Here is a 24798-nt window from a genome sequence, read left to right as displayed (position 1 = left end):
CAATTTAAAAAAAAATAGAATAAAAATAAAAAATATAAAAAAATGATTAAAATTAATAGGGAAGGAAAACGAAAATAATAAGGACAGCTATGGCGTTAACACCATAAAAACAATAAATGGCAGTGTACAAAAAGATAGCTTTTGCCAAAATCATTTGGTATGAATGTACTAATTGAACCGGCTGCAAGAAGCATACAAACAATAAATATATAAATAATTATTGGTTAAGCTTAAACCTGCTCTCTCAACACGGCACGCAATTACACTGAAGACAAAGCCCTGAAGATGATCTCAATAAAGATCGAAACATTGGCACGATAAAGAAAATGTTTTTCTGAAACCTACATCACACCAGACCGCATCTCACGATTTCTGAATAATTATCGATTAACGGACACTAATCACCACATTAACATTGGTAAATTTAACCTTCTTCGTAAGCTATTGACTTAATCCATAAAAATTCCAAGCCCAGCTTATAACAAAAAACGTAGTTTACATAACGAACATAAGGTAACCATAAAGACTTTTCTCAATAAATCATTTTTGATATTAAATTGTGTGTAACTTGGTATACCGTCTACGAAACTCTTTTTTCATTAATTAATCGTTTTATGTAAGGTTTTGGACGAAATGAAAAAGTTAGTGCACGAGCGGGATTCGAACCCAAGACCTTTGACTATATACGCCGCGGCTCTACCACTTGAGCTATCTTGACTTCGATACACTCGGACACCAATTTAATTTTAGCGTCGTATTTAGCCGAAGGTCGTAGGTTCGAATCCTGCTTATGACACTAACTTTTTCATTTTGACCAAAACCAATAAAAATATTAAATAATTGAAAAAACTAATTTGGTCAATCAGAACACTAAATACAATGGCTTTTATTTCATGTTTCGTACAATTTAGAGACAGATAAATTTTATTTTATTTTCCGGATGTGTAAATATTAGGAAGATTTTACAAATAATTCCATATTTAATTTGATGTAAATGTTTCGATTCATATTAAATAAAATTATCAAAAAAATCATTAACAATTTGAAGAAATAAACTAACAAAAATCGCAAGAAGGCGAATTGGAAATTTTAAGATGCAAAAAAATCAATAAAAGCCCGCCCCCCTCTCTTGGGCGAAAACGATTACTTCTCTTAGGAATTAAATTTTTCTGGAAGCTCGCAATTCATAGCCTTTACAAACATTGGACTCATAATGACATTTCCTTTCACCACATATTTAAACATGCTGTTGAGATAGCTCGTAGAACGATTTAGGAGTTAAGAGCAACACGTTTAAAGTAAAAGTAGTTAATCATACCAATTTTAACGTTCTAACATTGAAATAGTATTAAACATAGAAGAGACCTAAACTAAAACATAATGATACTAATAAGGGTAATCGAAACAAAAGCAAATTAAACAATAACAATTTTATTTCATTGATACCAAAGTCAAAAATTAATAAAATATTAAAGATAAAAGTCGTAAATAGAAGGAAATGTTAAACTTATAGATTCTCAGAGTTCTTTTACGTCTTGGTCAAGGCGTTGATGATGGCGCACATTTTACAACAAAAACCGCAGGTTGGTCCGAACGGCAAAAATTATTGCAAAAAATATCTATAGATTGGATTCAGAAAAGATAACTTTACTGCTAATTTTGAAATAGCATGTATGTGCTACGATGGGAGACGTACCTTCGATGATTTAGTTATTTGGATATTTGCACATTGAAATTTTCATTCAGTACAACATTAACTCAATTATATAGTTTAGTTATATTTTAAATAAATAAGAAATGGACATGTCATTATTAAACAATAAGTACATTGGCCATTATATTTTTCTTTACGTGTGAAAGAGGTAAGTGAAACAAAAAACATAATTATCGATACCATATTTATTTCGAGATTTGATGGAATGGGCATTCTTATAAATTTCAGATAAAACAAGTTATAAATAAAACTTTTATTTCATTGAGATCCAAAAGTCAAGTCAAAGGAAAGATTATAATACATAATAAAATAAAAGACTAGATAAAAACCGATCCAGCGATCATCTTTATAAGATAATGGATTGTAATATTTACAATTCGTCAAAATTTTAACAATTTTTAAAATTTCTTTCCAGAGTTCTTTTACATCCTGGAAAAGGCGTTGATGATGTCGCACATATTATCATCAAATCCAGTTGTTAGAAGGATGTTAATGTCATATTTCAATTGGTCGTTCAGGATACCACCCAAACTGCAGAAGGCAAATTTTGGAGCCCGTGCCTTATCTCTTCGATGATCTTGAACGTATTTCATATAATTTTCGTGATTTATGTTTACGCCGATGACGACGAAGAGATCCGTGTAGAGTGTTTCGCTGTTCTTCGGGCTGAGATAGAGTCCTATTTCTCGCGAACTTGAACATTCCTGCAAATATTATATAAATAAATATATATAGTTAATAATCAACTGGATTGGTACATGAAAATAGGAGGAAAATGAAAAACTCAACTCACCTTAGTATTGGTGCCTATATTGTTTACAAGCTCGTCTAAAGTTGTCCCACGTTGTAAATACTGATGTGAAGGCCCTTTGAAAATAAGCACCTTGGCGTTGGCTGATGCGTTTGCGAAGTACAAGGCAGTCACAGCTGCCGCCATGTCAGCTTGGACAAGTGGTGTACAGCAACAATAAGATGTTGACAGATTGTAGCAATCTACAATAACAGTAATGTTCTTCGTCGTTATTTTGACGTTTTTCTATAAAAAAAAAAGAGAAACAAGCATAATAGCCATGAATCGGAAAGAACAACAAACACAACTATGCAATGGGAAACTCTTAGATTTACTTACATGCAACGCGTTCCATACTTGTTTCTTCTGTACAAGAGTCTTGTTAGTCGTTTGGATGTTTTGCGTGGAAGCTCCATTCCCTCTATAAACAAGTAATAAAATGATAACAGTAAAGACATAATTAAGACTAATAAATATATATATGACCAATACTTACGAGACAGCTTTATCCGTGTCGGTTTTACTCTTGGAATCCTCGTACTGGTTCAGATGTTCGACGACGTCTCTGGCCTCTACGTCATTTCCGTACTTTTGGTTCATTAACTCGATTCCTCCAATCGCGTAAGCGAAAGCAGCTCCCATCGGTGGAAATGAAGAATTGACATTAGCCATTTTTATGACGTCTCTATGGTACCATCCGTAGCAGCCTGGTCTCTTGCTCACTATTTCGACCAGTTCCCAACAGTCCAGTCGTAAGTACCATTCTTGAATGAATTTAGTCACGAGTGGGCCAATTCCGATTTCCGGTAAAATTTCATAGGAGAATTTACAAAACATCAAGAATTCCTTGTCTGTTCGAAGAACGGTCAAAGCCAGCTCGAACGCTTCTTCTTTCCAACCGGATAATTTACAGCACTCGGAGACCACTAAAGGCACAATACATATGTGCGAAGCTATCTTCTCTTCCTGTACAAACTTGACCCATGCGGAGATCTTCTTCTTATCGACTTGGTTCAAAAGCTGCCTCAATGAAGTTAGGCCGGCACCCAGGAAATATCCGTACTGGAATCTGCAACCCGAAAAATATACGGTTTCCTCACTGCCGTACAGAAGGAATCTCTTCAATTTAGACTCAGCGATCGATCTAAAATTACAAAACATGTTGTTATTTATTGAAAAAAAAATATATGTACATATGCATTAAACCCCTCACTATCTGCTAGAATATGCTAGTTTGATTTTCAAGGTTCACTTTACAAAAATAGAAATTTTATTATAACAAATACGACACTTACCTTGCAGACATGTTGAATTTAACTCGGAGAAAGTGGTCTTGTAAGAAGTAGTCCAGGATGTCCACTGTATGATTGACAATCAAATGGTTAAAAATGAAAGAATATGCCCACTTTAATACCCGGCCATGAATAGAGGAAGGCGGGGCTTCCCTGCCGGTCAGGTTTCTTACCTGGCTATCCTTTCACTTGGACTGTTATAGGTATTACTAACAAAGCAACATGGCGACCAGTACAAATTCAACTCTATAATTTTGTAATATATATATCCCTGTTATTAGACTAATTTTTAAATTATTATACAATAATAATAATAATATTAATTTTGTTTGATAGGTGATTTCGTTTAATCTTGTGAAATTGGTGTACCGGTTTTTGCATTTTTTTTGCGTTGCAATTTGTATAATTTATAAATATATATGTTTGTTCAGATTAACTGTTGAAATAATTTACTCTTTCATCATTTCAGAATTTATTTTCATAAACCTTCTTTTTGTGACAATTAATTAATTATTTTCTAAGGTGCTAAATAATTCGACAATTTATTCTGTTTGTTAAATAGTTCTCTGCACAAAACAGAAGTAAGAAATCGAATTAATAGATAGTTGTTCAAATTAAAATCTGTTACCCAAAGAATTTAATAATACGCCCTATTAACTATTCCAAGATCATGGTTTCGAATGATTACTAGTGCGACTACCAGGTAACCTTAAATAAAATATAATTAATTGGAATAATTAAACGGTCAATTATGCCACTAAGGCAAATATTGATTTATTTAATGATTAAAAAGAAGTAATTACTTCACTAACTTCAACCTGTGGTCACTTCATAAGTCGCTGAGAATCGAATCCTGATTAGACGACATTTGAAAATATGGCGAAAAGATGGAAAATTTGAACGGTTGTAGATTGAGATGGAGAGTTGCGGGAGAGCAGCGGAGTATTGAGCTGAAGGTTGTGGGTTCGAATCCCGCTCCTGACACTAATTTTTCATCTAAACTAAAAACCGTAATATAATAATTAATTGGAATAATTAATGGTCAATTACGACTACTAAGGCAAATATGGATTAATATTACGCATGGTAATGTAATAATATATCGGTCGATATTATTATTAATTAGGATGAAAAAATATTATGTAAAATTTTATAAGGCCTCCCCATGTTAAAACATGTATCCCTTAAAACTATGTAATATTCTGTTAATATTTGGACAACTATCTTTAATATACGCCACGAGAAAAGTCGGAGTACTCTTGGGGAGGATGTTATATTTCGTTTGTGGAGATGTTTATGTTTTATGGTGTATTTGAGAAACTGAAAAAAAATGGACGTTAGCATTTTTGGATATTGACCGTATGAATTTTCGTATAAAACCCATAGTTAGTTATAAATCGAGAAGTTCAAATGTTGCAGGTTGAAAAATACGTTTGAAGACCAGAAAGAGAAGACTGACGATGTCCTCAGATGTTTTGTCGGTCCTTAAACTTCCTCCTTCATTATTTCATTATTATTTTTATTATTATATAATTTAATAATACCGAAGAGTACCGAGAAGCGTAAAGAGACTCTGTCGAAAGTCAGTATGTAATTTGAACAAATTAACATTATTAATTTTAATTATTTAAAAGTAGGCTTGTAATTATGGAAAACGCCAATTAGTAAAATGGTTACGAATATTAAGGGTTAGAGCGGTAAGGTTTCACAGGGCTGGATATCCGTCTTTATCGATCAAATATAGTCGCAAGAAAAACGTATTTATTGCCTACTTCTCATAAATCAAAAAAAGTTTTGTACCGTTATTATCCGACAACTTTTCACTAACTTCCGAAAAAGTCGGTGGTGAAAGTTTTTTTCTCGACATCGTTCAACACATTTCAGCTGAATAATTATTCATGACATGACACCATTGGTTTGTAATGCAAAATTATTAGTAAATTAGTATCTATAATCGCATCGTCTTGTATCACCACTATGACGTGCACGCTAAAAAATGCAAACCTTCAATCCAAAAGTAAAAGCGTATATGCGTCTGATCGTATAAAACATTGAGGATTATTGCTTCAAAACAATTAATTGCCCCGAAAAGAAACCAAGAGTAATCGCCGATCTCCTCAGGATTTAACACACCCCCATGGCACATCAAAAGGATGCAAATATATTTGTACACTTTTTTATTGCCAGACCAAGTTATTTACTCCATCAAAGTCATCACCACACAGAAAACGGAACGGACACGTCTGCAATGAAGCTGGCGTGAAAGCAAAATATGTTTGAATGAATCAAGAATTGACTAAATAATTGTATCAAGTGGCGATCAGTTCAACATGTTACATTTTCCTTATGCTTCCAGGGAGGGGTTAGGGACCTAATTTCATTTTTTCCATTTGTCTTAACGGCTAAATTGCAAGTTCAACACGTGTTCACCAATTGCAGATTTGTGTACATCAACGATAAACGAAAAAATACTACGCGGTTAGACGATAAACAATGACTACATTACCGTCCAAAATTAACATATTTTAATGCATAATAATGTGTAAAATTCCATCAATAATTTAATTTACAGTTATGACAAAATCCTTTTTTTAAAGGCCCAAAACGGAAGACTCCCCCAACCAGCTCCTGGTCGTAATCACTTTGATCTCTTGACTGTAAGTAAGGGAAAAAGAAAATTTGGCCAGGTTTTCTTTTAGCGCGTGTAAATTTAATACGGTCATGGGTTATTCAAAAAGCAAAAGAGCATTATCATTCACAAAAATTTCAATGTGACAGAAATATTGTTTAAACTCTTCCTATCTTTCCTTTTTTTTTTTAAGTTTCCGTTACATGGTTTTTTCCTTTGCAAATAGTTACAATATCATATATTTATCTTGTTTTTTGTAACTTAATCAAAACCTCATCCAACTAAAAAGACCTTTTTATACTAGAAATAAATATTAACATTTGCGTGGAAAATTAATAATTATTGTACGCAATAATTATAATTTATTAAATCCATTAGATTTCTTGGCACGATTGTTGCAATAACCTCTTTCAATTAATTAATCTTTATGTAAGGTTTGGTTGAGATAGCTTTTAGATTTCTTATAAATATGTATAGATTTACACGATTTTATACGTAGAGCAGCGGCGTATTTAGCCGAAGGTCGAGGTTCGAATCCCGCTCGTGATACTGACTTTTTATCTCAATCAGTACCTAACATAAAGATTAATTAATGTGTGGTGATTAGTGACCGTTAGTTGATAATTATTCAGAAATCGTGAGATGCGGTCTGGTGTGATGAAGGTTTCAGAAGAACATTTTCGTTATCGTGCCAACGTTTCGATCTTTATTGAGATTATCTTCAATCCAAGTCCCTGAAGATGATCTCAATAAAGATCAAAACGTTGGCACGATAAAGAAAATGTGTGGTGATTAGTGACCGTTATCGATATTTATTTAGAAATCGTGAGATGCGGTCTGGTGTGATGTAGGTTTCAGAAAAACATTTTCTTTATCGTGTCAACGTTTCGATCTTTATTGAGATCATCTTCAGGGCCTGGGATTTACAAACATTGTTTACATATAACAATTACATTTTGAATGTGGAAAAGTGAATTTATACAATGAAAAATATATTTTTTGTATATTCAATCAAAGTATTTCTACTCGCTCAAAGTGTTTGACAAGAATGGCACCATTACACAGAAGACAAACACTTTCAGTGAGTAGAAATACTTCGATTGAATATATAAAAAATATATTTTGCATTGCATAAATTCACTTTTCCATATCCAAAATGTAATTGTTATATGTAAACAATGTTTGTAAATCCCAGGCCCTGAAGATGATCTCAATAAAGATCGAAACGTTGGCACGATAAAGAAAATGTTTTTCTGAAACCTACATCACACCAGACCGCATCTCACGATTTTTGAATAATTAATTAATAACTTATTTTTTACTTTTGAAATGTTACTACACTCTGTTACTTGTATTAGGTAGATGTGTGACACTACTATATTGTTTAGTCGAGCCAACTTTTCTAATGTGTTAATTGTTTATTTAAATCTTTTTATTTGATGAAAAAATAAATTTGCGGAAAAATAATATTTATGATTTTTCTTAAAACCATGGTTTGCCCGAGCTGATGCTTTAGCCAATGGACGTAGCGTCTTTTATACAGCCCATGTCCTGGGTGTATATTGCTTTATTTTTCTTTATATTGATTTGGTTTCTCTAGGTGAGTTTTAATTTTGTCCCATATTTTGGACTAGAAAATCCAAAGAACGGCCCCTTTCTTGTCATATCGGTCCAACTTTGTAGGGGCTTCGGCGACCTAAGTTAGCGTATGGCCGTACCACCGTTTCTTCATTATTCCATAATGTCTTAATTTCTAAGTAAATAGATCACAAACTTCCAAAGAAAGATATTTTTAAGTGTAGATGGTGGAAACGCTCAGAAATAATGAAAAAAAGGTATAATTTAATCAGAAATTTTTCATGTAAACTTGGAAGATAAGCGGATAATAATCTTCCTTCAATACACGGTAAATTGCCGTTATTCCAAGTTTTTTAATAATTGATGACCAGATAGACATATATAAAAAATGTATTTTAAGGAAGGGGATAATATTATTCAACGGCAACGGAAACTATTTAACGTGAAAAAGTTGGAAGTTGAAGCGTGAGTTAAAATTACCTCCATCATATTACGTGATCCACCGCTTTCAGATTAAGTTCTTTCCAGGTTTATTTTATAATTTAAACAAAACAAGTTGGGGTCAAGTCATTTGAAGTGTATTGTGATGAAAATCCAGACGAATGTACGAAAGCGTAATGCAGCTTTAGTTGAGGGAATTTAATATCGATTAATTAATATCGATTCAAAAAAAGATAAACAGAAGAGGTGCAAAGGACGGCGATGACCGCAGCTGTCTGTTAGCTCGTAAATAAATTAATTTTAATGTCAGATATTTTATCACTATGTATACATTAGTCATCACAAAATAACAACTTGTTAATAAATATAATCAGCAGAACAGAAAGAAATATCAGAGGATTGGACATATTATTATACAGACATAGATTTAACTCACACCTGGGCACTCTCAACACGACACGCAAGAATGGCACAATCACACCTAAGACAAACACTTTGAGCCCTGAAGATGATCGCAATAAAGATCGAAACGTTGGCACGATAAAGAAAATGTTTTTCTCAAACCTACATCACACCAGACCCATCTCACGATTTCTGAATAATCATAGATTAAAATTTAATTTAAATATTCAAAAATATCATCCGTTTATGAATACGACTATGGACGTTTTATTGTTTTTACCGCACTACGGAACCGTTAATTTTAGTCTTCCTTGGTAAGCATTCAATTCAAAACGGTCTGTGATGTAACGAAGAGCTCAAAAACAGTCATCAGAATGCTTCTTAAGAATAAACGTCCCGTATCAGGTTCTATATCACTGGAGAGACATCCAATAGAAAGCAGGCTATTCGCAAATCAGCATGTTGCTTGGAGACGTGAAGGATGGAGTGATTTTCCCTTCAAGGATAAGTGCCGATGGTGAGATTTGTGTTAATCAGATAAGTGTGGAGAAAACGTTGAGAACATTTATCTAGCTTCATGTTCCATGTATAATTCACCGCCTTTTCAATTACAGTCAGTCATGGTATGAGGTTGTATCATTGCCGAAGCCCCTAGCGAACTGATTACTACATAGCATGGATCTTTGACTGCACTCACATACATTGAGGAGGTTTTCTACAAGCCAAGATCCCATTCGGTTCATTTATTGGGGACGTCATGTTAATGCTCGACCGCACTAAACTACATTGTTCTTCTTGCTCCACTTATTTTGATCAATTTTGTGATATTACAGGATAATGCGTGACCATATTTATGTATGTTGTCACCCGTTACTTAGAAGATGTTGGGATTACCACAATGAATTGGCTAGCTCGTTTTCTTTACAATGAATCCCATGGAAGATTTAGGGCATGAAAAATTGACGGGTTAGACATCTTTCGCCGCTTCCAACAAGCGCTGAACTGCTTCAAACCGCCCGTGTTGAAGAATGGGATTCAGCTTCCCAAGACGAAATCCGATCGCTTATTTATTCTATAGTTAGGATACTTGACGCTCTCCACCAGGTCAGCGTAGGTAACGCGTTATTAAGAGTTAATAAACAGGAAATAAATTGTTTGATAAATTTTAATCTACTAATAAATGGTTTTTCTGTGTTTCGGTGAATTTCCCTTCAAACCATCATAAAATATATTTTATCAAAACTCACGAATTTCTGATCACGTTTTATTTGCTTTAGATTAAAAGAAGTATGTTGTAATTAATTTAAATAAAAATACATACATTTAAAAAAACAAATACAAGTCTCTCCTATAAGTGTACGAACTAAAATGACAATTATAAAAACAGGCGATTTGTATCATTGTTTAGGGGTATTCACGATCATTGTGTTAACCCTATTAACTCTGTTAGGTCGTGTTAGATCGAGAAAAATGACGAGTAGACTTGTAAGAATCGGCTAGTGATGATTACTCGCCCCCTAACAGGCCAGGGCCATTGTGAGATGTTAGGTCGAAAACGTAGTCACATTGCTATCCGCTAGGGCGTATGCAACCAACATGGCAGCCATGAATTTAACAGCTGTTTTTTGTTTATACGATTTTTCATTCTTAATACACATTAATTAAATCTTACCAATACATTTATTTTGTTAATTTCTCATCTGTCGTTATACTCTCATTCATAAAAGTTACATCCTTTATTTTATAAAGTTGTAGACTTTTAGCCGGTTGGATACAAGTTAAGTATGTCGGCACCAATTGAAGCTTGTCATTTATTAGTAGTTTTCGAGTGCATAGATAGCATTTGGAATGAAAGAGTTGATTAATTTTCTTTTTTATTAACTTCTGGCATCTTACAATTTAACACAAAAGAAACTACAACAAACCTTCAATGACTGTTATAGCTTTATTTTTGGTTCTACCAATCGCGACGCGCAGCATTGCGGAAAAACTAACGTTTTTCATGCTAAAAAAAAGAAAGAATCAGGTAACATCTTGCAAACATTGTGAATACGCCTATTATCTTTTATTCATTTGTGTTAGATCGAGGAAAATGATGACATAGACTTGTAAGAATCAGCCAGTTAACATTGCTCGGTCTAACAGGCCAGAGCCAATGTTAGGTGTTAGATCGAAAATGTAGTCGCACTGCGATCTGTTAGGGCGTAGGTAACCAACATGGCAGCCATGAATTCAACAGCTGTTTTCTGTTTACATGAATTTTTATTCTTAAATTCGCATTAATGAAACCGACAAATAATTTGTTAATTTTTAACTTGTCATCATACTCTCATTCATAATATGTGTGTCTGTCCTATAAAGTAGTAGGCTGTTGGACGTTAGGATACACGTTTGGTAAGTTGGCACGAATTGAAGCTTGTCATTCGTTAATACTTTTCCAGTGTATAAATAGCATTTTGAATGAAAGAGTTGATTAATTTTCCTTTTTTATTAACTTCTGGCATCTTACAATTTAACACAAAAGAAACAACAACAAACCTTCAATGACTGTTATAGCTTTATTTTTGGTTCTACCAATCGCCAAGCGCAGCATTGCGGAAAAATTAACGTTTAACATGCTAAGAAATGAAGGGGGCGTTCACGATTTAACTTACATTTCTCTATTCGAGTTAACACGAGTTATAACATCTTACAAACATCGTGAATACCCCTAGTTATATATTCTATCAATAGAATATGAATATGAGAGTAAAAATTTCAAAAGTCCATTCGTCAACTTGTCAATACCAAAATATCGTTATTTGAGTTTTCATATCTTGATTGAAAAAAAAAATTATGTATGTTTTTTCTTAATTGTGATATAGTATAAAGTGTATTAAATGTTTCATTCTTTTAAAAACAAACGTTATGAGAAAAGGGAAGCGGATCGAGGAAGGGGTGAGTATGGTTGTAATTGAATACTGTAGCTGCCTCTGATTGGACTCTTTTCATTGGTATCCCAATTAGCCGAATTTCAACTCGACCCTCTCCTCAGTGTCTACAATATCCTGGAAAAGAAGAGGAAGAAAAATAATTGGTTAGCACTTCCCATTATTTTTAACGGAAAAAATTAATATTCAAATTATCTGAATTTTGTGTGTTGTTTAGCGATCAGTGGTTCACTAAATGGTTGAAGTAGCGGGTAACGGTCAGGTTAGGTGAATTTCAATAACCTTTTTCATTTTTTACCGACGTTAGGACGTTTATTCGGGTCTGTTTCAAGTCCTACATAAATTATAAACTTTGGATTTTAGAAATGATACAATAAAAATGAAAATAATAATGTTAATTTAAAGTTTAATCTAAGATATCATTGTAGTGTTGCGTTTGTTTAGTGTACGCGGGGTGAACTTGTTTCGAGATGTAAATTTGTATTGTCCTATTTTTCTAAGATTGGAACAAGGTGGGGAAGGAGGTATTGCTTGGAAATTTTCTTTGGACACAAAGGAAGTCGATTCCTGGTTTATTCAAAGGGTACAGTTAATGATATTGAAATAAGTTAATTATGTACGATAACAAAAGAAAAAGGAAAATATAAAAATCGAAATTTAATAATTTATTTATTTTATGATATTCGCGTAGCTTCGGCTGAGTTTACATGTTTCTAGATTGCAATTAATGTTGTTCGTATCTGTGTAAATGTAAATCATTTCTAAAAAAATGCGTTTGGATTTGTTTTTTCACTGTTTAGTTTTTATGTTTTTCAAATCAAAGCAGTATTCTTTGTCAAAATGGAGTGGCCAATGTTGTGGGATTAATTTCGAGTTTTTATAAAAAATAAATTAAAAGAATAACTCTATCGTATTTAGCGGTCTATTGACCAAATTATTTCTTTCAATTAATTAATATATTTATGTAAGGTTTCGGTCGAAATAAAAAAGCAAGTGCCACGAGCGGGATTCGAACCCACGACCTTCGGCTAAATACGCCCCTATACTCTATAGACATTGTCATGGCTCAAGTAGTAGGGCAGCGGCGTATTTAGCCGAAGGCCGTGGGTTCGAATCCCGCTCGTGGCACTTGCTTTTTCATTTCCACCAAAACCTTACATAAAAATATTAATTAATTGTTAAAAGAATAACTATGATTGTGAAACGCGAATTCTAATCCCAGAGCACTGGCCACCCCCCCAAGTAATTTTTATTATTACGCCCTGTGTTATTTGTTGTATTTGTTCTACGGTTACGTTATACATCCCAAAGCATGTTCTCTTGCGCATATTCTTCTCACGACAGTCTTTTAAAAAGTTCGTTGAAGTCTTTTCTGCTTCTTCGTAAAAATAAGACATGTGTTTTGTCACTAAGCAGCAAATGGATCCTTAGTGAATTTAACGAGCAGGCTTTCAGAATTTTAAGAAATAACAACTACCCAAAGACATTGGCCAATAGATTGTTATATTTAATTTAAGAAAGTTAATAAATGGTGAAAAAACGATAATAATATAAACAATACTTTCACATTGCAGAGTATAACGTACGTCCCACTGATTTCGCACAAATTAACTTATTTGATAAAGAAATACATACCCGCCATCAATTGTTGTTACAAATACAAGAATAAAATGAGCTCTTTGCATGCTAAGCACAAGGATATAGTAAAAAATCTGAATTTATCGAATTTCGTTTATTGGTTCTCGTGTAGTGAATATCCAATCAAATACATTGGTCGAATGAAACAGTGAATAAAAAGTAGAATTTATAATTATTCAGAAATCGTGAGATGCGGTCTGGTGTGATGTAGGTTTCAGAAAAACATATTCTTTATCGTGCCAACGTTTCGATCTTTATTAAGATCATCTTCAGGGCTCAAAGAGATTGTGTTCTGTGTAATTGAGCCATTCGTACGTGTCGTGCTGAGACAGCTCGTACAATTTATATTCCTGTTTCTAATTGTGGAAATAAATCCAGAACTGGTACCGCACTGTCAAAACATTCAATATCAAGTTGCCATAAATTTGACTTTTCGAATGTTGTAATAATTGACCTAGAGTCACAGCAGAAGAAGTATAAAAGAGGTTCTACAATGGTAAAATGGAAAACAATAATTGTAACATTCTAACAGATACTTAAGTTAAATTTATGAAGGTCTTATTAATTTTAAAAAGAGGTTTTTGATAATGAGAAGAGGACTCGCGGGATATGTGTGTGGTGTTTAAACTCGCATCGGCTATCAATCAGAGAACTTTTTTGTTGAAATGCAGAAAACACAAGGTATTTCCTACTCACATCAAAAACAATTTTAACTTCTCAAATGCCACACCAACACAACCCAGCACCAGATCTAACGACGAACATAAAGCCACAATACATTTCCAAAGAAATATAAGCACTCTCAACATGACAGACCAGAATGACACATCTACACGAAAAACAAACACTTTGCGCCCTGAAGATGATCTCAATAAAGATCGAAACGTTGGAACGATAAATAAAATGTTTTTTCTAAAACCTACGTCACACCAGACCGCATCTCACGTTTTCCAAATAATTATATAAAAAATATACGCTTGAATATACAGTGAACGTGTTATATTTTTATATTGACATACCTAACGTTTTTGTCAGAATAATTGTCAACCTCTAATGATTTGAACCTACAGTATGCCGTTCATAAAAAACGTTTGATACGGGGTTGCTAATAGTTAGTACTAGATGTCACTTAAAAAATGGGCTAAAAAGCTTGGTTGAACTCGTTGGACCTTTGCGTACCGACGTAAGTAACAATCATTAGACATGTGTGCTTATATATACAGAGAAATTGCTGTTTGTATCCCGATTTCTCGAAACCTACGGACTTATTTTAAATCAAAACTTTTGCAAAATCACTAGTTTTCGTATTCCGCTTGACCAATTAATATATTTCAATTAATTAAGTTTTTAGTTGAGATAAAAAGGTCAGTGTCAAGATCGGGATTCGAACCCACGATCTTCGGCTAGTTATGCCGCTGCTCTACCACTTGAGCTATCGTGACTTTGATCCCTTCGGGCACTAACTCCCCATCTCAATCCTACGTTTTGAATTTTCCCTCCTTTTTGACATTTTTCAAATTTCGTGTAATCTATTCGATTCACGGCGACAAATGAAATGGTCACGGAGAGTTTTAGTGAAGATATACTTCATTTACCTTATTAAATTCACTAGTTTTCGTGGTCCGCTTGACCAACTAATATCTTTCATTTAATTAAGGCTTTTAGTTAAGATAAAAAAGTATTGTCACGTATTTTGTATTTTGCAAAATATTTACCGTCTTTTTCTACACCATATACAGACAACCCAATTGGATTTGCTTTAGTTTACCTTCCCAGTGTCGTACTGAACCATGAGAAACATAGTTAACCTATATTAATTAGTAGACAACTAAATTAAAACACTCTGCAAATGAATGATAAAGTTTCAAGACAACCAACGCTGTAATAATTGACTCTGCCAATTTATCACCATTGTTTGTTTCCAACAAATGAAGGATGAAGACATTGAACGACGTGTATTTATTGTTTTCAAGAAAATCCCCGCAATCTGAGTCCTTTTCCTTTCGGCACGTTTACTATTATCGGAAGATTTATCGGCCGGCTTGCCTTTACATCAATGATTCTGTCAATCCGACTATGTGCTACCAGGCTGTTACAGTAAAACAGTGGGAAAACTCTGCTGACGAGGGGCTCTTGGAAAATAATTCGAACAAACGAAAGTAAAAGTTTGTAAACGTCAGAAGTAAGATTTTAATCTTCCACTTGTCAAGGCCAATACCCTTTGGGAATCAATCAACGTTGATTTATCGTTTTTGTCAGTTTGTCTGAATGTAAGTTCCTACTAAGTACAAATTAAATATAACATGAAATTGAATAATTACGTCGCTTATTCCCACATTTATGTCATATATAAATGACAGTAAAACGTATACAAACAGAATTTCTGGAAAATGAAACTTCATCATCTCCACAAATAAGATCATCCGTGAGATCGCATAGAAGTAGCAGTGATTTCATTAATCTATTATATTATACCAGCCATATAACTCGGCGTTGCCCAGGGGGATGATAAAAACACATTATTTTGATTATACATATTGTAATTTCCAGACAGAAGCATATATATAAATTATACAATTAAATGTTTGATATTAATGATTTTAATCCTGTTTAAGAAGATAGTTCCTACTGACAGTAAGTTGTTTTGCAACAATCCGGATTTCGAGCACTTAGCTCATCATCAGGTTGAAGTAGTTCTACAACCACGTCTCTCGACATGAATTTGCCGATACCCCCACCAACGTGACGTTCCAATGAGAAGCTGGATTTTTAATGACGGTCAATTTGAACGTGCGAAAAGCGGGAATTATAACACAAGTAAATATAATAAAGTATGGTACAAGCGGATTCTTCCCACCCATGGTCCCAAAAGGCTGCTGGTTTCGTTCGGCTCATAGACTGTACGTTAAAACTTCCATTAACACTTGCTAACTATTAAAACCTTATTTATTGATTGATTTCTAGTTAAAAGGATAAAAAAATTGACTTTAAAAGAATCAACAATAAGACTCAGCCACCCCACCACAAATTACTCATTAGGTTTCCGTTGTTTGCCATATATTTGTGAATTATCAGAAAAAGTTAGTAAAATTTTTAAACAAGAAGGTTTCAGAATAGCTTTTAGAAGCACGGGCTCACTTACAAACATCCTCTCAAAACCTAAAGGTAGACAACTTGGCAAAAAGCGGGATTTATCAACTCAATTGTAATTTATTGCGATATTAAACATATAGGACAAAGCGGTAGAGAAATAAAAACGAGAGTAAAAGAACACTTGCCTAAATCGAACAAATTTTCGGAATTTAAGGACCATCTAAAAAAACAAAACATAATTTCAATTCAAGTTTAAATACGGCAGTGTTACATAGTTTCAAGAAAGGGAGAGAACTAGATTGATTTGAGAAATTTAAAATTGAAAAATGTAAAATAGAACATAGAGATAAATGCATTAATAATATAATAGATTTTGATCTACGTCCCATTTTAAATATGTTCATAAATAATATTAAACGTTCAAATAATTAAATTAATTATTTTAATTGTTATTACTTTTATAATAATTTAATAATATTAAGGTTAGTATTCTAATTTTTTTTATATTTTTTTAATCAGTAAGTTATAATTAATTTCTTACAGTATTTACTAATATAATATTTACTTGTGTTATAATTCCCGTTTTTCGCACGTTCAAAATTGAGCGCCAATAAAACCTAGCTTCTCATTGGAACGTCGTGTTGGCGGGGGTATCGGCTCTCCTTCAACCTGGTGATGAGCTAATGGCTCGAAATCCGGATTGTTGCAAAACAACTTACTATCTTTTTAAAAAGGATTGAACACCGCACTCACCCCATCATTCATCATTTCTATCAATGATTTTATTCAGTCATCATATTTGATATTTAAAAATGCAATATTATTTTGATTTTGGATTATGTTATATTAAACTTGAATTAGTGTTGTATTCAGCGTAAAATTCATTACATTACAATACGGATGTACAATGTTTTGGGTGATTCCATTTGGCACATTTACAAACGTATAATTGTCCATGTGAAAACCATGTATTCTCCAAATTCAATTCATATGATTGCAATGATTGACCTTGGGGTTTGTGTATCATTACTGAAAAGCGAGTTTAATTGGAAATTGTAATCATTCTGTTGTTACCATTGGTATATGTTATATTAGCACATCCTCCCCTTTCCATTTTAGTAAGAATATTAATATTACTCTACGTACAAAATATTGGCGTTTTTGTGCCATTTTAAACAGCAAAATGCATTTCTACAACAGACAGTTAAAAAGTCAGAATGTAGGATTAAACATAATTCATACTACAGCAAAACCATCAAAGTAATACTGAACAGTAGAAAACTTACAAAACTAATATCTACTACTTCAGTTTGATCTCTAACAGTATACAATTGTTGATTTTTATAAGCACAAAACCGCAGATGTTTGTGCATAAACACACACATGTGCAGAAATGAGCCTGTCTTCTTCTCGCAGTCCACCAGCAATTTCACTGTCATGCTGGTAAATTTGAACACAATATGGCAAAGATTGACTTCATTCTCTAATTCATACTTGTCTTGATTCAATATTCTGATGAATTAGTAGCACGTATGTGACATAAGAAATATATTTATTTTATTTTGTTGTGTTCTTTCTTCTTCTGTACTGTTAGCAATTTATGGTATTAATTACAGTTTTCGTGGCTTTGTAAACAACGACAAAATGCAATTCCAACAGCAATTCTCCACCGGCAGGGTCAAAGAGAAAGAATGTAAGATTAAACGTAATTCATAATAAAGCAAAATCATCTCAATTTATTATGAAACATTGAAAAACTGAACATTAGCGAATTTCACAATCCCACATTTTATAAAATTCCGAATCTTAATAAATCCAATTGGCAAAACAACAGCACAGCGTATCACATTTAATTTAAACTGACCACTTGGAGCTCTTTCCAAAGTCTGATGGTTTGGCTTAATGGGAAGTTCATCGGTCACGCCACATGCCGGTAGTTCGTTTTCCTACCTATACGTCTGCCTATAATAAAGATACAAAGGTGAAGTTTGCATCTTCCTATCTTTACATCAGCGAAACCTATTCTGTAGTTTTTGCGACTATATTGTATCTTTAGTTTTACAACAATAAGCGATTAAGTAATTTTAGCGATTGTAGAATGTTAGCGCCTACAAATCGGAATTTCAAAGTGGCGGGAAACTTGTGTCATACCGGGAGCCGAAGGCCCGGTTGTACAGCTGACAGCTGTGAAATGGACGCCACAAATCCCTTAAATCTGTTATTCTTTAAATCCTGACGCTCATAAAGTATATGCCCATTTTATATTCCCTTAACCGGACCTACATTAAAGATTGAAAGTTTTCGTGAAATCGGAACAAACTCCTACATATCCTATATTACTTAAATTTTTCACTGCTTAAAAATGTATAGAATTAAATAAATACATTTTATAAAACAGGTTCTATGTAAAGTATGTTAAAGTTGGTATAAAATTTATGTTAATGAAATCTCAAAATTTATAACTCCTGTGAAATAGTCGAAAATAAGGAGGTTTGTCAAGAACTACAAAGAATATTTAGATTCTCAAAGGTGTAAAATTCATATTTCAATTCATAACATACGTATTAAGTTACAAAAATAATTTTTTAATGAAATGTAATTAATACATTTTTATTCGTAGAAATACTTTACGTTCATCTCCAATTGTGTCTAAACAAAATTATATATTGTATAATATTTATAATGTATGTATTTACAATATTTTCTATATTGTTTCGAAAATTAAAACACATCATTGTTATGGATATTTTGTTTTGTTGATTATTATAGCTAATTCAATTCATATATTAGATTTTTAAAGCAAAATCGGATAAAATATTACACGTTTTTTGTATACTTTGATAAATATTTATTTATTTAACGGTATCATTGTTCACGCAATTAATTAGCACATTTATTTTTCATTGCTGTATCCCTAAATACAATATAGTCAAATCAAGAAATCTTATTTTAAAAAAAATGTTTAACTTTTTTTTTTTCTTCAGTTAAGGAAACTATCAGTTGATCTGGACCAGACGTATCTTAGATACTGTTTTATATATTTTTAATCACTAATTACTGTTGAAGAGTGATTTTTAACCAATTATAATAACTACATTGTATTCCATTAGCCTAGTTTTTGTTTATATATGTTAATATATAAAACCTTTGATCTAGATTGTAAAATAACATACACACGTGGAAAGAAAACAGACCAAAACTAAATTAAACGATAAACATTTTATTACATAGATAGCTAACAGAAAAGTCAAATAAATAATGAACAAGTACAAATTATACCGCATAATAATAATTGAAAGATTATACATGGAATTATTTACAGTGCGTCAAATATTTATAAATTCGGAGAGTTCCTTTAAAATTTCCAAAATAGGCGACGACTTCGCACACTTTATCATGAAAACCGTACGTTAAAAGTACATCATTGCCGTACTTAAAGTCAGGCCGTACATTGTGTGTTAATATAGACATAGATATTTTGAAATAAACAACAAATTACTGCTTTGAGGTTTAAGTCTTTCAGCCTGTATAATCGCAACATATTACATTTGCCATTCTATGTTTTATACGTTTTATAATAGAGTAAGTGAAATAGGATAGGTAAAAAGGAAAAACAATTTTTAAAAAATACATATTTATTCATCGATAGCCAAAAGCTAAGTCAAAGAACAAATAATAACAAATATTAAACAAAACAATAAACACAAACCGAGCCAATAAAAATCTTTGAAAAATTATGCTTTGTGTTATTTACAATTTGTCATACATTTAAAATTTCCCTGAATTTCTGTCCAGAGTTCCTTTAAAACTTGGAGAAGGCAGTGATGATTTGGCACACTTTATCATCAAAACCTGACGTTAAAAGTACATCTTTGTCGTATTTAAAGGTCCGGTCGGTCGGAATGCCACCCAGGCTGCAGAAGACAAATTTTGGAGCTCGTGGGTTCTCTTTTCGATGATCCTCAACGTTTTTCATATAATTCTCGTAGTTGACGTTTGCCCCGATCACGACGAAAAGATCTGTATCGAGAGTCTCGCCGTTCTTCGAGCTGAGATAAAGGCTTATCTCTGGGGTACTTGAACAGTCCTGAAAAGGAGTATGAATAAATTATAAATCAGTGATAGGTGATTGAAAAAAAAAAAAAAAAAAAAGAGAGAGAGAGAAACACAACTTACCCCTGTATCGATGCTAATGAGGCTTAGAACCTCGTCTAAAGACGTGCGAGGTTGTAAATATTGATGGCTGATCCCTTTGAAAATGAGAACCTTGGTCTTGGCCAATGTGTTTCCGAAGTACAAGGCAGTCACAGCAGCCGCCATGTCTGCCTGAACAAAACGTTTATGGCTGCAATAAGATGAAGACAGATTGTGGCAATCGACGATAACTGTAATGTTCTTGGTCGTCATTTTGGCATTGTTCTGTGAGAGAGAAAAGAAACAAATATAAAAATGATGAATATGAAAAGTAATTGCAAATTGTGTGATAAAAATCGTTTTCGTTTACACACCTTCAACGCTTTCTCCATCTGTTTTTTCAGCGCGTTCAGGATGTCTTGGTTAACTGACTTGGGCTTGGAAAACCTCTTGCAGAACAGCCTGGAAAATAGGAATACAAATAAAAACGGTTTGGAGACAACAATTAATAGAAATAGCAGAAATTTGTATACTCACTGAGAACTGTTTTTCCATCTTTGATGCTCGATGCATGACCTGCTCGGACTTATTTTCGACTGGAGGACTGCACCCAGACTTTCTAAACGGTCGCATAGATGAGGCACGAAATGAGGGTCCCACGAATATAGGACCGGGCACCGGAGAAACCCTTTCTTTTGTATAGTCGGGAGTCTAGTGAGCAATTCCTGGAGGTTCATCTGTCTTATAAGGGCTTTCCAAACTTGTTTGTTTCCAAGAAGTGACTTGTTGGTTGTGTGAATGGTGTGCATGTAAGCTCCAATCTCTCTGCAAAATCAAAGAAACATTTCGATTATAAAACAAAACTATTATTAATATTAATAAGTGGATATGAGTAATACTAACATGACAGCTTTATCTGTGTCGGTTTCATTTTTGAATGCCTCGACTCGGTTCAGATGTTGGACGACTTCCCGAGCCTCTCCGTCGTTTCCGTACAGTTGGTTCATTAACTCCGCTCCTCCAGTCGCGTAAGCGAAAGCCGCTCCTCTAGGTGGACAGGGAGAATTGACGTTGGCCAATTTTATGACGTCTCTATGGTACCATCCGTAGCAGCAAGGTCTCTCGCTCACTATTTCGACCAGTTCCCAAAAATGCAGCCTTCGGTACCATTCTCGAATGAATTTTGTGACGAGTGGCCCAATTCCAATGTCCGGTAAAATTTCGTAGGAGAATTTACAGAACATCAAGAATTCCTTGTCTGTTCGAAGAACCGTCAAAGCAAACTCCAACGCCTCTTCCTTCCAACCTGATATTTTACAGCACTCGGAGATTACTAAAGGCACTATACAGATGTGTGAAGCTAGCTTTTCATTTTGCACAATCTTGACCAAATCGAAGATCTTCTGCTTATCGACTTGGTTCAGCAGGTTTCTCAATGAAGCTAAGTTAGCACCCAAGTAATGTCCGTATTGAACTCTGCTACCGGGGAAATATACGACCTCTTCGCTGCCGTACAGAAGGAATCTCTTCAATTTCGACTCGGCGATCGTTCTAAAATTACAAATTATATTGTTATGTATTGAAATAAATAAATGTGCGTACGCATTAAAACCCTCACTATTTGGTAGAACATGAAAGTTTGATTTTTGGATATGCACTTTACAGAATTTGGAAATTGGTTAAAAGTAATACCACACGTACCTTTCAGACATGTTGATTTTGAATCGAAGAAAATGGGCTTCTACGAGGTAGTTGACGATGTCAGTTGTTCAACGACGTGCAATCAAATAGTAGAAATTTTGTAGAAAAAGCCCTTTTAACACCTGCCCTTGGTAGGGGGAGAGGAGGCGTGGCCTAACTTCCAGGTTTCTTACCTGACCATCCTTTCCCCATGTAAGGAACTAAGCATCATGGCCTCTTGTTCAAATTCTAGTTTTTAAAAGTTTAAAATATATCCATTTCATTAGAAATATACTTTTTAAATTAATCAATATACGTTAATAATAATATTAATTTTGCTTTACTCGTGTCTTTTCGTGTAAAACTAGATAATTGTTTTTGCATTTTCGAATGATTATTACTGCGAACATCGTACTATTACGGATGACGACTTAGATATCAAATATAAAAAAATTGCATTAACTATTATTCATACGCAAATCAGAAAAAAGTTCTTAATCAAAGTTAAAAATGAACTCCTTTTTATCAAACTCCGTATTTGTCATATGCTTTCGAAAATAGAATCTGGTAGATTTCTTCTTTACTCTCATTTGGAGGCTATGAACTTGGGCTCATCGATTTTAATATAATTTTGTTTTATGCTATCAGTTCAAAAATTATTTGAAACCTATCAGACCAATTTTAGTTTATTATTATATTCCAATATAAAATATTCTATTAATTATACAAGTATTGACATTAATATACACCACAAAGAAAATCGGCTACTCTGGGTGAGTGAACGTCACCAGCGTATTCGTAATGATACATATTTTATGTATTCGTAATGATACATATTCTACAAATACATGTAAGATGTGAAAAAAGTCGTCACAACTACACCACACCAGACCGCATCTCCAAATAATCATTAACAAACAGTCAGTTAACACCACACATTTCCTATTTAAGTAGTTTGTAGGGCTCTTGCAGTGAACGAGATTTTATTTTTATATTGCCGTACATAGTTTTTTGCAGAAAAATTTTCACTTATAATTGACAACCACTAATTAATTAAAACTACAGTATTTGGTTTTTAAAACGGAACAACAGAGTGTCGACATAAGTTCTAGTCACTCCCTAGTGTGCATACATATATTGAAAAAATTACTATATTTTTGGGCCGTTTTCTCAAAATCATCAAACACAATTTATATTAAACCGTTTACATAATGTCCGCCGCCCTTTTATATTTCCTATTCACAGAAAGTTGTTTTCGACGTACTGGATTTCGAGCTTATGACTATAACTATAATCAGGTTGAAACAGTTCTACAAATACTTTTCTTGATATGGATTGTAAGTTTCTCTTAAAGCTATTATTTGGGCTACATAGAAACAAAAAATGGGGAAAAGGTTTACTTACTTGTCAGAAACTAAACAAATAAATATAATAAAAATGGACTTACAACAAATTAACAATCCATATAAGAATATTATGAACATTTAAATCTACAAAAAATCAGAAACTTCCAAAATTGATTTACGATGTGCAATAATTGTTTTATTTGTATGTTTTACACTAAAGAAAAAAAAGTTATTTTTAGCTCGAACAACAACTTGGAAGAGGGCCCATTGACGTGATTTGAAATGCATACATGAATGAAGTATTTGGATTGAAAATTAATGGTATGTTCACTAGTTTTCATGGTCCCCTTGACAAATTAATATTTTTCAATTAATTAAGGATTTTATTTTAGATAAAAAGTGAGTGTCATGAGCGGGATTTGAAAAATGGCAAAAAGGAGAGAAAATTCAAAATGTGTGGTTAAGACCCATCCACTCGGGTACTAACTTCCCATCTCAACAACACATTTTGAATTTTCTCTCCTTTTTGCCATTTTTCAAATCCCGCTGGTGACACTGACTTTTTTATCTCAACTAAAAAACTTAATTATTGGTATGCTCGATGAACAAAAGAAAACGTGTGATATGGGTATGATTTTTGTAATAACATGATAACCCTCCCATATTAAATTTAAAATACACGAGGTTTGTACTGTTTTTTTACGGAAGAGGCGTATTGGAGCATTTATTATAAACGTAAATTTTAGGGAATCGTCAAATCTTGGACCAATTTATAATAACAGCTGAGGGTCATTTTAAAAATTAAATGGACTCGATAATGATAAAAAATTCTTATTGGTAAAGAGTACTTTTTTCAAAAATTAATATATGCTATCCTTGAAAGGAACCCTTTGATCCCCATGGTATTCATAAACGATTACTATCCTAAAATAACTTTGTAATCAAATAATTTTCCAAATTAACGGGGAAGGACATCTTGTTACAAAAATCATACTCCCATCTCACTTCTTCCGCTGGGTATAACTCAGAAATGGCCGAACATTCCACACTTTTCCTTTCAGTAAAGTGAAATAAAATAAACTGTAAAATCGACAAAAATATTGGATTCTCATTTAAAATAACAAAGTTCTT

General features: G+C 33.2%; 2 protein-coding genes across 2 annotated transcripts; both read right to left on the bottom strand.

The window, feature by feature from the left end:
* Positions 1-2073: 2073 nt before the first annotated feature.
* Positions 2074-3901, bottom strand: LOC106669083. The gene is made up of 5 exons (XM_014398349.2): positions 3800-3901; positions 3001-3648; positions 2844-2925; positions 2508-2750; positions 2074-2418 (listed from the first exon to the last, which is right to left on the bottom strand). The coding sequence occupies exons 1-5, from the start codon at positions 3808-3810 to the stop codon at positions 2137-2139; spliced, it is 1266 nt and encodes a 421-aa protein (XP_014253835.1). The 5' UTR covers positions 3811-3901; the 3' UTR covers positions 2074-2136.
* A 16351-nt stretch (positions 3902-20252) lies between these two features.
* LOC106669080 (60 kDa SS-A/Ro ribonucleoprotein-like) lies at positions 20253-22369 on the bottom strand. Its single transcript, XM_014398344.2, has 6 exons — positions 22343-22369; positions 21545-22192; positions 21179-21466; positions 21016-21103; positions 20684-20926; positions 20253-20594 (listed from the first exon to the last, which is right to left on the bottom strand). The coding sequence occupies exons 1-6, from the start codon at positions 22351-22353 to the stop codon at positions 20310-20312; spliced, it is 1563 nt and encodes a 520-aa protein (XP_014253830.1). The 5' UTR covers positions 22354-22369; the 3' UTR covers positions 20253-20309.
* Positions 22370-24798: the final 2429 nt, after the last annotated feature.

The sequence above is a fragment of the Cimex lectularius genome, unplaced genomic scaffold, assembly GCF_000648675.2.
Source record: "Cimex lectularius strain Harlan isolate CLEC.00 unplaced genomic scaffold, Clec_2.1 scaffold53, whole genome shotgun sequence".
Taxonomy (NCBI): Eukaryota; Metazoa; Arthropoda; class Insecta; order Hemiptera; family Cimicidae; genus Cimex; species Cimex lectularius.
The sequence above is the reverse complement of the archived record's forward strand: the minus strand, read 5'-3'. Positions and strand labels throughout refer to the sequence as shown.

Excerpts from the sequence above, each read along its gene's own strand:
- LOC106669083 (XM_014398349.2), bottom strand. Across the intron at positions 2,926-3,000 it reads GACACGGATAAAGCTGTCTC|AGGGAATGGAGCTTCCACGC; the intron begins GTAAGTATTGGT and ends ACTTGTTTATAG. Across the intron at positions 2,419-2,507 it reads ATATAGGCACCAATACTAAG|GAATGTTCAAGTTCGCGAGA; the intron begins GTGAGTTGAGTT and ends TAATATTTGCAG.
- LOC106669080 (XM_014398344.2), bottom strand. Across the intron at positions 21,467-21,544 it reads GACACAGATAAAGCTGTCAT|AGAGATTGGAGCTTACATGC; the intron begins GTTAGTATTACT and ends TTGATTTTGCAG. Across the intron at positions 20,927-21,015 it reads AGATGGAGAAAGCGTTGAAG|AACAATGCCAAAATGACGAC; the intron begins GTGTGTAAACGA and ends TCTCTCTCACAG.